This window comes from Perna viridis, chromosome 1, assembly GCF_037379345.1.
Source record: "Perna viridis isolate PV_CMFRI_1.1 ecotype Kerala chromosome 1, ASM3737934v1, whole genome shotgun sequence".
Lineage (NCBI taxonomy): Eukaryota > Metazoa > Mollusca > Bivalvia > Mytilida > Mytilidae > Perna > Perna viridis.
Genome location: NC_142445.1, coordinates 48,444,979 through 48,458,992, shown reverse-complemented (window position 1 = coordinate 48,458,992; position 14,014 = coordinate 48,444,979). Strand labels below are relative to the sequence as shown.

Below are 14,014 nucleotides of genomic sequence, written 5' to 3'. Positions count from 1 at the left end.
ATTATATAATAAGGAATGATAAATTTTACAAAATTGGTTTGTTGACTGAATTCTGAAAATCTGTCCCTTACAGTGGAATAATATATGATAACTGAGTTATATTGGGGACTATCAGGTCTTGTAATATTCTCTTAAAAAATTATTGATGTAATGTTTCTTTACAGTTTACAATAAAGAATTTATTAAAATTATTGACATGAGTACTGTTGTTTCTCTGTTAAACAGAAGTCACAAGTTGTAATGTCTTAATTAAATAGCTAATGAAAAACAAATATAGCTACTGTGAAAGAACTGTTGTTTGTGGGTAGGCTAAACCACGAAATTTGGTTCCCAACGAAAAAGAGAATCCCATTTGTGTGTATACTGAAAACCTCAAAAACACAGATTCAAGAATCCACGAACTTGTGTTTCGTCCCTAATCCACAAAAATTGGTATCCACGAATTTAAGTACTTTCACAGTATTTTGAATCTGAGAAAGCTTAAAACTTTACTTTAAAAATGCAGCTTAGTGTACATTAAGTAAGTACTATCATACATTAATTAGGTTTGCTTTGATGTGTGAGAGCTGTTTTGATATTAGTTGCAGCTGGAATAGAAACACAAACTCTTCCCTTGTTGCAGACAGTAATGAGTAGCTTCTGCAATTCCAAAGCTAAATTTCAATTACCCAATATGAATATATTAGGGATATTGTTACTTAAGGACAATCTTTATATTTCAGTTGGTGGTCCTTTAGGCTACCTAAATTAATTCTTAAAATTTCATTAGCCCTATAAAGAACAGGAGACTGCAAAATTAATTTCAGGACTACCTAATGTTTATCTATCAAAGAGTCATGTGGGCTACCTTGCAAGATTAGTTTAGTGTCAAACCCTGATTTATGAATGATTTTCCCACTAAAAGCTGAATGTCTTCTTTAAATACATTTGATTATTGACTTATGCAATACTTGTATCTTTGTTAACCATATTTTATTTACTTTGAATTAAGTTTAAGTATCTGTATTATGTATCTTTTAAGTTTTTACACATTAAAAGAAATGTTCTACATATTTATTGATTTAGTTATTACTTTTTTGTCCCTACTTTTCTAAGGGTATAATTAACTCCAAGTATATTATACAGAGTCCATTTCTTTTAAATCTTGACTTTTACGATTTTTAGCCTAGATGATATTAGGAATCAATGACCCAGGGTACTGTTACTATTTAGATTAAACCCAAGGCAGACCCAGTGATCTGTGAATGCCTCCATTGACTGTTTTTTTTCAATTCTATTTCTATGTTAGTGTTGTATTTCAATTTGCCTGTAATATTGATTGGTTTTGTTTGTTTCAACTATAATTCAAATAATTTTGTCTCTTTGCAGTTCTTCGAGTACGCCAACGGTTCCATATTCCAACCCAGATATATTGTATGGAAACGAAGTTCGGAATTCTCCCCAACTGGATGAAATCAAACAAAACAGCTTTATTGAATACAGTAAGGAGAAAGACCGCCACAGTTCTAATAACCTAGTCGACTACAACAACAGGCGCCCTCTCAGCAAAAACAGTTCTAGAAAATCATTATCAATAGAAAAAGGTATGTTTGACATTGTCAGGGTCAACTTAGCAGTAGATGTTATATGCTGTTACTATTCTCTCACAGTAGTAAGTCCTTAGTAACATGCACAAATCTATGAAGGAACTTTAAACATGGCCAATGCAGGTTGATAAGATGAGATTCTTTAGTTTTGGATTAGGCAAACAAATTTTCTCCTGGCTTGAATTCAATACTTAGAATTATCACTTTTAAATTCAATATTTAACTTTGACCTATTGAAAACTTTGTTGTTCAGTACAAGTTGTATTTATTTTATTAGTGATGTAACACTTTATACATTTAAAATCTGGTTATGAATAATTCTTATTCTGGTAAGTTTTTTATATGAACTAGTGAACCTGCTACGATTGATAACTTCCTACCAAATGTTATATATAGTACATGATTGAGTTACATTATATTTATCTTTTTACTGGAGTTCAGATGATCTTGTGATATAGGTATACCCTGTCTGTAAATGTTGGGCTGTCAGGAATGCCATGAAATACCTAGAACTTTGATTATTGAATCCCTTAGCAATCAAAGACAATAAGAATTTAATTGACTTTCCATTTAGAAGTTATAAGGTTTTGCAGAAGCCTTTGCAAAATATCTGAATTGGTTTTGTATACAGTACTGAATCTCTTTAGAACTCCAAGCTTTACCTTATGTAGGTAGGTTATCATTTTATGCAGGTTTGAAATACCCTAAAACTGATAATATCACATGATCATGCCACATATTTGGTTGGCTTAAAACCTTGGCCCAGCCCAATTGTGACATGCCATGGACTAGTTAACATCAAGGTCTGTATATTATATCATCACATGATCATGCCATACAGTGCATGTGTCTATGATTTAGGTCTGTGTGTCTGTTAAATTTCTTCACACTGTTAGAAAGATCACTTAAAGAAGAATAAGTGATCTAATAAAAATAAGTATAAAAAGAAAGTGATTATTGAAGACTTTTGTATAATCAGTATCCAAGAAGCTAATGAATACTTCAAAGCTGTTACTTTATAGGACTGTTTAATTAAGTCTTTTGAGCTTTACCTAACGGAACCTAAGTATTTTGCTACTCACACTTCAGAATTTATTGGTGTGATAAATGAAAATGATAAACTGTTATTTAAACTTTTATATTCAATTTTAAATTAAAACTTTTAATTTCTAAACAAACACATTTGATGGTATAAATTTTAAGGTCTAGCTTTTCAGATTATTTATTAAATATACAATGTGCTTGTGAAGATTTATGATATGATTACACCACAGAATGACACTCTTAGAACAAGGACAAAGTATAGACATTCTTCCAGTTATTGTATACTCAGGAGGGGTCTTGAATTCTCATTATATCCTCTTCCATTCCTGTGTGACTAGATTGTATGTCTCTTCTCCTACAATCTGTAGTAACACATCAATTTTTGTTGTGTTCATATGCACTTAAAAAAAATATGACAGCCACAAGCCACTTTACGTATGCTATTAGGGAACACAAGGAAAGCTGTGCTGCTATAGACCTAATTTTTAAAGGGTTTCGTCTTCCAAAAATGTAGGCCAGCTTATATAAAGAACATCATTTATCAAGGTGGTAATCGAATATATAATATGTGTAATGCCATTATCCCCCTCTATTATTAGGATTCATTTTATATGTCAACAATATATAATTACCTGAAGTCCTCCACAGGACTGAAATCGTATAAAGACAAGTCAACAAAATAGTCTTAGCAACCATACAATTTAGACGATCTTTACTCAAATGGCTTCCTATTGGTCCGTCTTTGCTTTCTTTTAATTAGGCTTAATTTATTTTATTTTGAAAATAGAAGAATAGTCTGAGATGTTTACTGAAGTGAAAGTGTAAAGAAAACGTCAATTTTAAAATCTACTGTAGGCTACAAAGAAAGATATTATTGAGTTGTAAATATCTTTTGTAAATATTGCTTTTGTTGGTATACATTGTACCTCTATCTTGGTTTATTACAAAAATGGCTGCCATTTGAGTACGTTAAAATTTAGGATTTTATGGATAAAAGTATGATCTTCAGGCAATATTATTGTCCAAAAAAACCAAAAGGAGAGCCATATCTTATATCTGGAAAGGGGAAATGTATGTATGATGTAGTCTAGTGACAATGTTTGTTTTATCACATGTGGTGTATTATCGTGTTTAAAACTTCATTGAGATTGTTTGTCATGTCACCATTTTGATGCACAACACATTCATGGTGTAAAATGAATAATGCTCACTTTCTTCTTTTTAAATAAGGTCTTTACAATACGGGGTATGAAGCTGTAATAAATATAGTGTATAATTTATACTACAATTTAATTGCCTTTTGTAGCTAACAGCACTAGCACAAATGACTGAATAGTGCTTTATTTATCTTGCAGTTTCTTTCAATAACAAAGAGAGTGAAGACAATTTGCGGCCTATACTGCCAAATCCCGGGAAAAACAGCAATCAGTATCGTCCTAATGGTTTACGGACAAATCTCCTCAAAGGAGAACCCTTGTATGGTTCTAGGGGAAATAATTACACTTCAGGTTGGTATACTGTGAAAATATTTACATAAAGTGCTTTGGATATGTTGGGTTTATACTTATGAATAGTTAATTATTAGTTGCCAAAACTGAACTTTTTAGTGATATAAAAGTATTTCTATTTTGCTTTCTGTTATCAGTCAGGAATTGATAAATACTGTCAGTCTGATGTTTTTGAGTTGAAATTTTGCTTTACACATTAAAGTATAAATCCAACAATTTTATTGACAACTTTAAAACTCTGGATATTGCTTTAATTGGATAAAAAAAATTCTCACCTTAAATTTTCTCCTTGATACCAGCTAAAGCAATATCATGTGTACATGCATAAACTTGATAAATTTCATCAAGCACGTAAAATTATAACTTATAAAAACAGTAAATGTTTCCAAAAAAGACAGTGAATGTTTAAACACACTTGACCAGTAATCAGGTGATGTTAGATTACTGTTTCAGTTTTCAAGATTTCACCAAAAATTTAATGAATCTTATTTCTTTGCTTCTGTGAATATTTTTATGTTCAGTTTCGATTTGAATATAAAATCCACAAAAACATCATGGTCAACAATACTTTCATAGTTAGAAATCTAATTATGACCAAATTATTACTAAAATCTGATTACTGGACATTGCCTTCAACCAAGTGGAGATTGATAATCACTGATGAAATAGGTAGTTATTGTCACAGATGGAGCTTTGTAAAGAATTGTACATGACTTTAATGTGTTCTGCAGTTGTAGTTCCCTACTATGGTAAGGATTGGCTGCTGTAGGTATTAAGCTTGCCTTGCATCTCAGATCTGTTCACTGCAAGTTTTTTATCTGTTGGCTTCATTTCTAATTCCTACTTTCACTTTAAAAGCCCCTTGGTAGTCAGAGCTGTGTAGCAGTGGTGCATGTTTTGCATGGATGGAGCGATTAGTGACAGTTTGTGTTGTATGGATATTGTTATTGATCAGTTTGTTTTTTTTTTTTGTTTTTTTTTTTGTGGGGGTTTTTGTTGAAGGGGCTGTTCATTATTCATTTTTTTTTAAATTAAAAATGGATGGTGAGCTATGACTTCCTGTGTAAAATAAACAAAAAGCTTTTGATGATAGTTGCTTCACTTCTACAATTAACTTTTTCAATAATATTGCATTAAAAAATACTTGTATTAATCACTTACATATCATTTCTGGTTAAGGAAATCAGTGTTCATATTTTCTCATTATTTAGGGTTAGATCCCATATTTTAGGTTAGAGGAGGGTTGGGATATGTTTAACAGGTCTATACCATGTCGTTGAATCTTTAGCTGTTCACAAGAGGTACTTTTTTTAAAAATATTTTTCTGCCATTTTATATTAGAAAGCCCTTGTGTACATTTAAGACCATTTGCATTATCATTCAGATTTACTACAGCTACAATGTAAAGCTGGCTTTGTTGATCTTGCTAAGTGGCAATATATGTAGCTATTCAATTGGCATTTTGATTTGGTTTTCTTAGCATGCTGCATGTTATTTGGGGATGAACTTGTAGATCCTATCAGCCTACTCTAGACAGTTTTGGTTCTAAGAAAATTTAGTCAATAAAAAGACAAATATGAGGGAGGCAACACCCTTGCAAGCAAGTTATTCAAATAAATTTTATTCCTTAAGAAATGGACCTGCAATCACAACTTATATAGATCAAATATGAGTTTGTTTTTACGGTGACAAGGATTAAGATAGAATTTAGTATGTCTGATGCAATCTTGTTGTCTAGGTACAAACAACCTTTTGAATAGTTCTACTTCATCAGATTCTTCTGATACTTGATGTGAATTTCTTGGTAGCTCCTCACTGTGAAGTTCACTTAATTTTGATATAAACTGACGAAACTTGTCAAAGTTGGTCCATTTACACATTTCAAATAAATCTTTACCTTCACTTGCATAGTGAGAGCAATAATATTATTATTTGGTACAGTGTAGACTCAGAATGAATCATTTTAAGGTGGAAAGGCAAATCCAATATATTTCAGTCTTGATTTATCCTAGAAGTCACGACCTTTTCCTCTTGGTATTTCAACATTCAAGTTCTTCATACATAGAGGTAATAATACTTATAAATAATCAAAGTCGATGGCAGATTGTGATGGCCATAGAAAGTGGCTTCTGTAATAACGGAGCAAATACAGAAATCCTTCAATGGCTATAAAACTCTGTGTTAGATTGATTCCCTTGTCATAATGGATCTCCATTATTTATCATTTATATGTAACATTATCTGTTGTTTTAATCACTCTGATGCATTCTGGGTATTGATTATTTTTATGCGATACTATTCACATAATAACAATGGACTGTGGCTGAATAATTGGGATTTTATTTAATCAACATGACGGATTTAGTTACAGAATTTCTTAATTGGAATGATTTTCTCCAAACTTCTTGTGTTTTTTATACCTTCATGACACCAAAAGAATCGGTTTTGTTTCTGAAAAATGAAAAACTTAATTTTGAATGATATTATGTGGACGCCATGGAAAGATAATAGTAATGTACGATTTAAAATAATGGACACAGAAGGTCGGGACAAACTGCCAAGAATTAACAGTAGTGTTGTTAGGCACCTTTTGGCCTATAATATAAGACACAGTAAGTTTTTAACAAGTTTTAAAATAGGTAAAGAGAGTTTAAAAGGTTAAAGTATAAAAATATACCTTTCACAAGTGTTCCTTCACTAACAATGATTAATTAAAATGTTTGGTAGACACTTTTACCTTGAAATTGCAGCTGTTTAAAAATAGTGTGTAGGTGTTCAGTTGTATATTGATATTGTGCTACCTGGACACTTTTTTAAAGCTTACTTTTTTAGAAAAACTACTTTCTAGTCGATGAAAATTCATACTGCATGCCTTCTCTAAAAAAATTATATGTATACTACAAGGCTTTTAATGATTGATTGATTGATTGTTGGGCTTTAACACCTGAGCAGCAATATTTCAACTATATTCAGGCAATGAACATGAAATGATAAATGGGATGATACACAAGGATAATGGGTCGACAAATTTTGAATGCTACTGGAAATAGGGAGAGGTGGGTAGGGTCAGGCAATTTAGACTCCTGTGATAGAGCCCTATGGTTCCTACTCCGAGAGAATACCACAGAAGAGTTCTTTAATGTGCGAGAAACGTGGCATTTTTCACAACACGTTGCATGACTATGGTTTGCAGTCGGGTTTTCCGTATTATGGCCTGACGACCCCAGCATGTAACATCCCAGGGGTACCCCATTCCACCACCTAGGGCACACAACCCAGTAGCTCTGGCCAGGGTTCTGAGATACTATTTAGTCGCCTTTTACAACAAGCTTAGCACTGCTGTGGGCCTATTATCCTGACACCCGGACCTGCATGGGGGCAAGGCTTTTGAAGTACATCACTTAATATAAGGCTACAATGACTAAGCTAATTACATAGAAATAAATGTAAAACTGAACATTGTATACCTGAAAGTCATTTGACATCTCCACACGTCTGTCTGTCAGTTCATCAATGTACAATTGTAAACATTGCTGTGCTTAAACTATTAAAAAGGTCTTGATAAAATTTATATGAAGGTTGGGCATTTTATGTTTACATGCATTAAGGGTGAGAATATTGTTGTATGCTTGCCAGGGTAGATAATTGAACTAATCTGTGATCATGTGTAAGAGTAGATAATTGAACTAATCTGTGATCATGTGTAAGAGTCCTATTGGGAGAACTTCTATGGTAGTTTGATGAAAAGAAGAAAACGAAAAACTTTCTACTTTCAACTTGGCATCGTATGACCTTCTCCCATGTGATATTAAGCAATAAGATTTTTTTTTGTTAAAAGAAATAAAGTCATAACACCTACTAATGCAGTTGTTGTTTTATTTAATGGTATAAAGAAATCTATTCGATTATAGATAAACTTACAGCACTATAACTCCATTTAAGATAAAGTTCAAATAATTCTACTATTTTGATGCTGCAGGAAATAAATAAGTCGATGTGACACAGTCTCTAGACCCAGCTTAATTGAATTTTATTTTAATCATCATTGTCAGGTAAAAACAGAGAGTTACCCTCAGTTTTAATCATTTATTTATGGGTAGATTTCAATTAGGTCAAAATAAATCTATTTATACCTGCTTTTTTATGGATTTTCTATATGGTATAGTAGAACAGAGAAGAAGATATAGGTTAACCAAAGTTTTATCAGTTCTTTGTTTCGTTTCTGTTGTGATATTTTAGCCATATAGATATCTGAATGTAGTAGAAGAATCATCACCTAGGAAACCAACAACTGTTGTCCTTAGTTGGCAATAGAAAAATTCCCTTATTAATTTTTTTCAATCAGTATTTGAAGAAATTATGGGTTTTAGGATGCCTTGCCATTGAATTACAAATTCACTCCCAAAAATTATATTACTGTGCTATATGGGAACCAATTAAAGTAAGGTCTTAATGACGTCATCTGTCAAATGCCACATTACTACTCACACTTGCGCTATTTCCATTATAGGTAGAGAATCTGATGATTTAATTGCTATGGGTACAATCTGGAGCCCTAATGCCCAGAAAAACTCAGGATCTAATAGTGCCAATGGTATTCAAAATGTTACAGGCAAAAGTGTATCAATGGTGTCATCCTCTAGTAGTTCAACAACAGTTCCCCAGCGTAAAAGTGTAAAACCAATCATGGTGCAGAATGCTCCAGCTCACTCACGGTCCAGCTTCAGTAAAGAAGGTAACTACTAAGTACTCTCAGATGATATAGATAGCATTTTATTCCGGTATACCTTTTAGGATACAATCTTCCATTTGATGATTGGTTTACGTTTTAGTGTCAGGTAACACTAGTGATTTATCTATTTATTTGACAGTTGTATACTCTGAAAGCATGTAGGATTCTTAGGCTTCTAAAAATACTACAGATGCTTGTAGGCTGGACCCTCTTGATTTCATTCCCGCTTTTTTTTATCTAACACATTTTTTATACAACAAATTTTGTATCTCCCTTCTCTTTGATTAAAGTCAATCCATTTTGATGTTCTTGTAAGTGTAAAGGTGCCTTTGCAGTAAGAAAATGCTGTTTGATAGCTATAATTGTGCCTTTATACATACCAGAAAACCTTGTTTACAAGTACCTGTAATGTAAATGTAAGCATTATTGGGCTGCATGTTAGTATGTAAAAACATCTTTTTTTTTGCCAACCTTTACATTGATTAAGAAATATCAGTGTCAAGAAAAAGGGTTTCAAAATAGGGAATTTAAGTTTGAAATTCAATGTCTTGTGAGAGAAAATAATCTTGTCATAGAGGATAGATAATTTAGCATTCAATTTTTTTTTTAATCTGTATCTCAATAATTAATTCCTGGTACAGTGTTTACAATACTCTGTGTTTTACATCTCAGCTTTACATTCATTTGATATCTTTATTATTCTGAATAATGAGAGGAGACATTTTTGTTATTTTTTTTTTAGCTGAACCAAGATACACAGATCCTGTTATTGGTGCTCCTCCTTCTTTTCAACAAAGACTTATGGAGTTAAGTGCACTGGAGTCCGAGACAATTAGATATGAAAAAAGTAAAAAAGTGAAAAAGAAAGTCAGAGATCGTGATTCTTGAGGATAGCTCATCACTAGATTATTCTAATTAGTTCATTATTTTACATAATATCACCTTGCAAATCCCAGGGATTTAGGAAACCAAATAAAAACTGCTGGAAAGCATAACTGTGATAGATTGTATCTGGTCAAAGGGAGACAACTCCTTTCATCCACTGGATAGACTAGCTTAAATTCTGTATGATTGTTGAATTATCCAATGGTTGTTGATTACATGATGAGAAATGTCATGAACTGAAGATAATGACATTGTCTTTCATTATTTATTGTTGGAAAAATATTATTGATTGATTGTTTTTGCATTGATATGTTCAAACTGTTATTTAGGACATAAATATTTCCTTGTAAGACCATTTGTTATTAAGGATATCATTGCTATCCAGTGAAACCTGTAAAAAGTCAATATTATGGTCTAAGGACTCTCTTCTTAAAATAATGGGGTTTGAGTAAATAATACTACCTTGTGAGCTCTTGTCCAAAAAATTAATGTTGCATTTGAAAACACCTGAAAAAATATATGGCTTTCTTCGATGATTATTCAACACCACCATTGCTTATATGGCTAAAAATAATTTGTTGTTCCAAAAAAAAATTAAAAATATGATCCTCTAAAGAAAAGAATAGTTAATTCTGCAAGCAATGAATTTTTTGGTTTTTTTTTGTTTGTTTTTGTTATTTTTATTTTTTGTTGTTTTTTTTTAATTTTTTTTTTTAAATGGGGCTGCAAAATGATATCAGGATGGCACAATTATTTTCCGTATAAATGGAGGATATGGTTTGTTATAAATCAGCTTTTCATGTTATATCAAAAACATATTTTGCAATAGAGTAGAGTATAAACGTCTTCAATGTACTTCACTATTTTCCAATATTTTAACAAATCAATGGAAGAACAAGTAGAGTATTTTCTGTTGATTTTTCATGGTTCTGTAATGCTGTGAAACTTTGTGGTTTTAATATTTACGTAACTATACTGTAATGCCACCTTAATATTAGCATAGATTTTAAAGAGACAGTGAATTTTAATGGTCTGTCAATGGAGAATATTGATCTGATTATATTGCCCTCATCCTCCTCCTCACTGAAGTACCTCACTGTTATTTTTTGTTGTCTCTAAGGTTGTAAACATTGATGTGCCTTCATTAAATTTCTTACTGCTAACTAGGGTCTGTATGGACTTATTAACTGATAGAAATGTTTGAGTGCAATTTGTTTTGCTTGTAGTAGTGGGTCTGTTCAAAGTGCTTATAAAAACAGTTATAGAACTTTGTTACATTTCATACTGAAATAAATATGCAAAGGGAGATAATTCAAGTTATCAATTGGACGCTACATAGAAGCATTTAATCATTGAATTTATATAAACTGAATCTTCATTTATATTTATTTTTTTGTTAATTTTTGTATTATTCCACAGCTGTGTACATGTTTGTATATTTCTTATTTATTTGACTTCTGAAAGCATTCCGTCCAAGAGTTGTTCCTTCAAAACATTTCATTTTCTTTAAAATTTTACTGGCATTAAGTCTGTTCATAGCATATGTTTATAAATTTGAAATAAAATTTAATAAAATGAATCTTTATGATTCAAATAAACTTCTATTTCTCTACTCTTTATTCAGCCCAACAATATTAGAGTTCTGAGTCAGCCTACTTGGTTATTCTCTGTGCCTCTAGTTTTCATGGGAGCATTTTTTATGTGAAGGTTATACTATGAAATTACAGACTACAGATCTAGAGGTATAACATAACATGAATTTTAGATGGAAATACAAGGGTTTGTAAGTGAAACTGAAAACAAAAATGAAGAGGAATTTTCATTTAAGCATGCAGTTATTAGCACAAGAATATCTATATATATATATGTTATATTTGACCATATCTTGTTTTATTTCAGAGAAAAAAAAGCTACTGTAACAAAAGGTAAGGGTCAGAGAAAAAGAATGAAAATCTGAATAGTTTTTAAAGAGCTCAAAATCTGGAATTCAGCTTTTTAAACAGCATCTCTGCCGAACTCAGAAAGCAGTACAATTTTCAAACTATAGACAAATATTAATTCTGAAAACATTTACATGGTCCATACTAATTCAAAATAACAATAACAGAAATCTTCCCTCATTCTTTAATCATTAAAGAAGTTGAGATAATTCATAACATCATTAGACAATGTACTTGGTCTCATTTCGCTAGACCCATTCCATTTCAAAGTGTACATTTCTGTTGGTCAAAATTGTCCTCTCAATATCTTAAATTTACTTATAAATTTCGAAGTTGTATTTGCCCAAATATGTACTTGACACAACTTAGTCCAATGGCTTGGAGGATCCACAACGCCCCTCCCCAAACTCACCAACCGTGTACCCTTAATACCTGCCATTTATGAATCAATTAATTACCTTAGAATATTCTTTGATTCCTATTCAGTCTAATGGTGCGGATTTTTTGTGATTCAATTGTTTTAATTTCATACTTATGTTGAATTAATTGGTACTGGACTTGGCTTCTTTTTTCATTATTTTTGGCTTTTAGTACTTCTTGCATAAACTGATTTTTTTTATCTTGAACTTTCTAAGTATTTGGTTCTCACGCTGCAAATGAGAGGTCATAGAAACACGTGTACAGCATACTGAGATTTGCAATGTTAATATTTTTGTTATTTTTTAATTTTTGTCATCCTGAGATATTTCATCATTAGTCTCATCATTTTTTTAACATAAAGGCTTCTTAGAAGTATGGCATTTGAAAATGCATGCAAATTGCACATTAACTGAAAGAAAAAGTGAAATTCCAAAAATTCTTGTTTTTAAGATAAGGTCATGATTCAATTTATCAACAATCCTGGAAGAAGCAGATATGTTGGATATATTCATACGCTAAATATTAGCATTTTGGTTCATATTTAGCTTCATTTTCAGGGATGGTAGCAATTTTTATCAAATCAACATTAAAAATATTTATTTCTATGGCCCATTTTAAAGTTATAGTGTAAAAGTAAGGTACTGTATCATATCAAAACTTTTTAGAACTACATACTCTTTTTTCCTCTTTCTAAATGACAGCAGTGGAATTTCAGGAAACTGCTTTTTATGCTCAAATTCCAAAACGAGTAACTGAGAAGATATGTTGGATGCATCATTGCTTTGATTATAAATGCCCAAAATGTGAGTTTTACAGTGTTGGTGTGCTGTAAATGAACATTTTATGTCATACTGAAACCTGACTTACAGGGGAAATATTTATTTACTTTCTAGGAAAGTTTTTACATGTTCGAATTGATGTGGTTTTATCTATCGAATGATACCATATATGAGATATTTTCGTCGTGAAATAAATTGTACAGACAGTCGAATTTATGCGACTTTCAGAAAAAAACGAAAATTTTGTTTCAGCTCTAGTTTGATCAATTTTGAACAGGATCATCGCCACAAGTTATCTAAGGACCCCAACAATATCGATTGTTATACTACTGAACAGAAAATACAAAATAAACCATTTTTTACAGAAGCATGGATATTATACTTTAGGGGTTTGGACAAATATGTCAGTCTAAGCAATACATATTTTGCTTTTAATTCCAATATCATCAATATCATATTGATGTCGTCATCAAGAAAGCCGAGACATCACGCAACACGATGATATCTAGAAAAATAAAAAAATATATATACTTTTGATTCGATCCTTGAGGACGTGCAGAACTTTCTTTAATAGCTTTGCTGACTTCAAACTAGTCACCTAGTAAATACCTTAAAGGAATCTAAACTACATTGCCTTTTGCTCATGAAATACCGATATTACAATCATCCATTAAAATAATACTTTCCTATCTGTTTTTTTTTTCAACAGAATCAAACAAGTATTTGACAGATTAGCCTTATTGCTGTAGGATTTGGTTTTTTTTTTTTTGCCAAATGAATTTGAATACCCTGGTCGCACTCGCGGCTCGCCCGCTTGTTAGGTCGGTACAAAGCCTCTCTTTGCCACAGAAACGATGAACTAGGATAAGTATTCTTGTAATCACTTGTAGAAGACCCCGTAACAGCAAGGACTTCGAGGTGCAGCGTGTATGCCTTCATATACTTGCACTCCTCAACTTTTCAACTATAGGCTATACATGTACTCACCCAGATGGACTTCGTTAGATTCCTTAAAGAGTAAACTCTTATATAAAACTATGTCTGTGATCGATTTCCTAACCAAGCACATTAACGCTAGCTGAAGTCGCCATATGTCCACATGTCATTGGACGAAACCGAA

The 14,014-nt window shown here is 31.8% G+C and overlaps 1 protein-coding gene across 2 annotated transcripts in view; it reads left to right on the top strand.

Annotated features, from left to right (window-relative positions):
• The window catches only part of LOC148629115 (uncharacterized), a 60,490-nt gene extending 49,131 nt beyond the window's left edge, over positions 1–11,359 (top strand). Inside the window, exons 3-7 of one of the 2 annotated variants that reach the window (XM_088544220.1) lie at positions 1,369–1,583; positions 3,986–4,138; positions 4,870–4,887; positions 8,649–8,873; positions 9,613–11,359. In XM_088544220.1, coding sequence (XP_088400346.1) covers positions 1,369–1,583; positions 3,986–4,138; positions 4,870–4,887; positions 8,649–8,873; positions 9,613–9,758 — 757 coding nt within the window. In that variant the 3' untranslated portion in view covers positions 9,759–11,359. The remainder of the gene's footprint in view (positions 1–1,368; positions 1,584–3,985; positions 4,139–4,869; positions 4,888–8,648; positions 8,874–9,612) is intronic. The other variant, XM_088544229.1, reaches the window with a different exon arrangement.
• Positions 11,360–14,014: the final 2,655 nt, after the last annotated feature.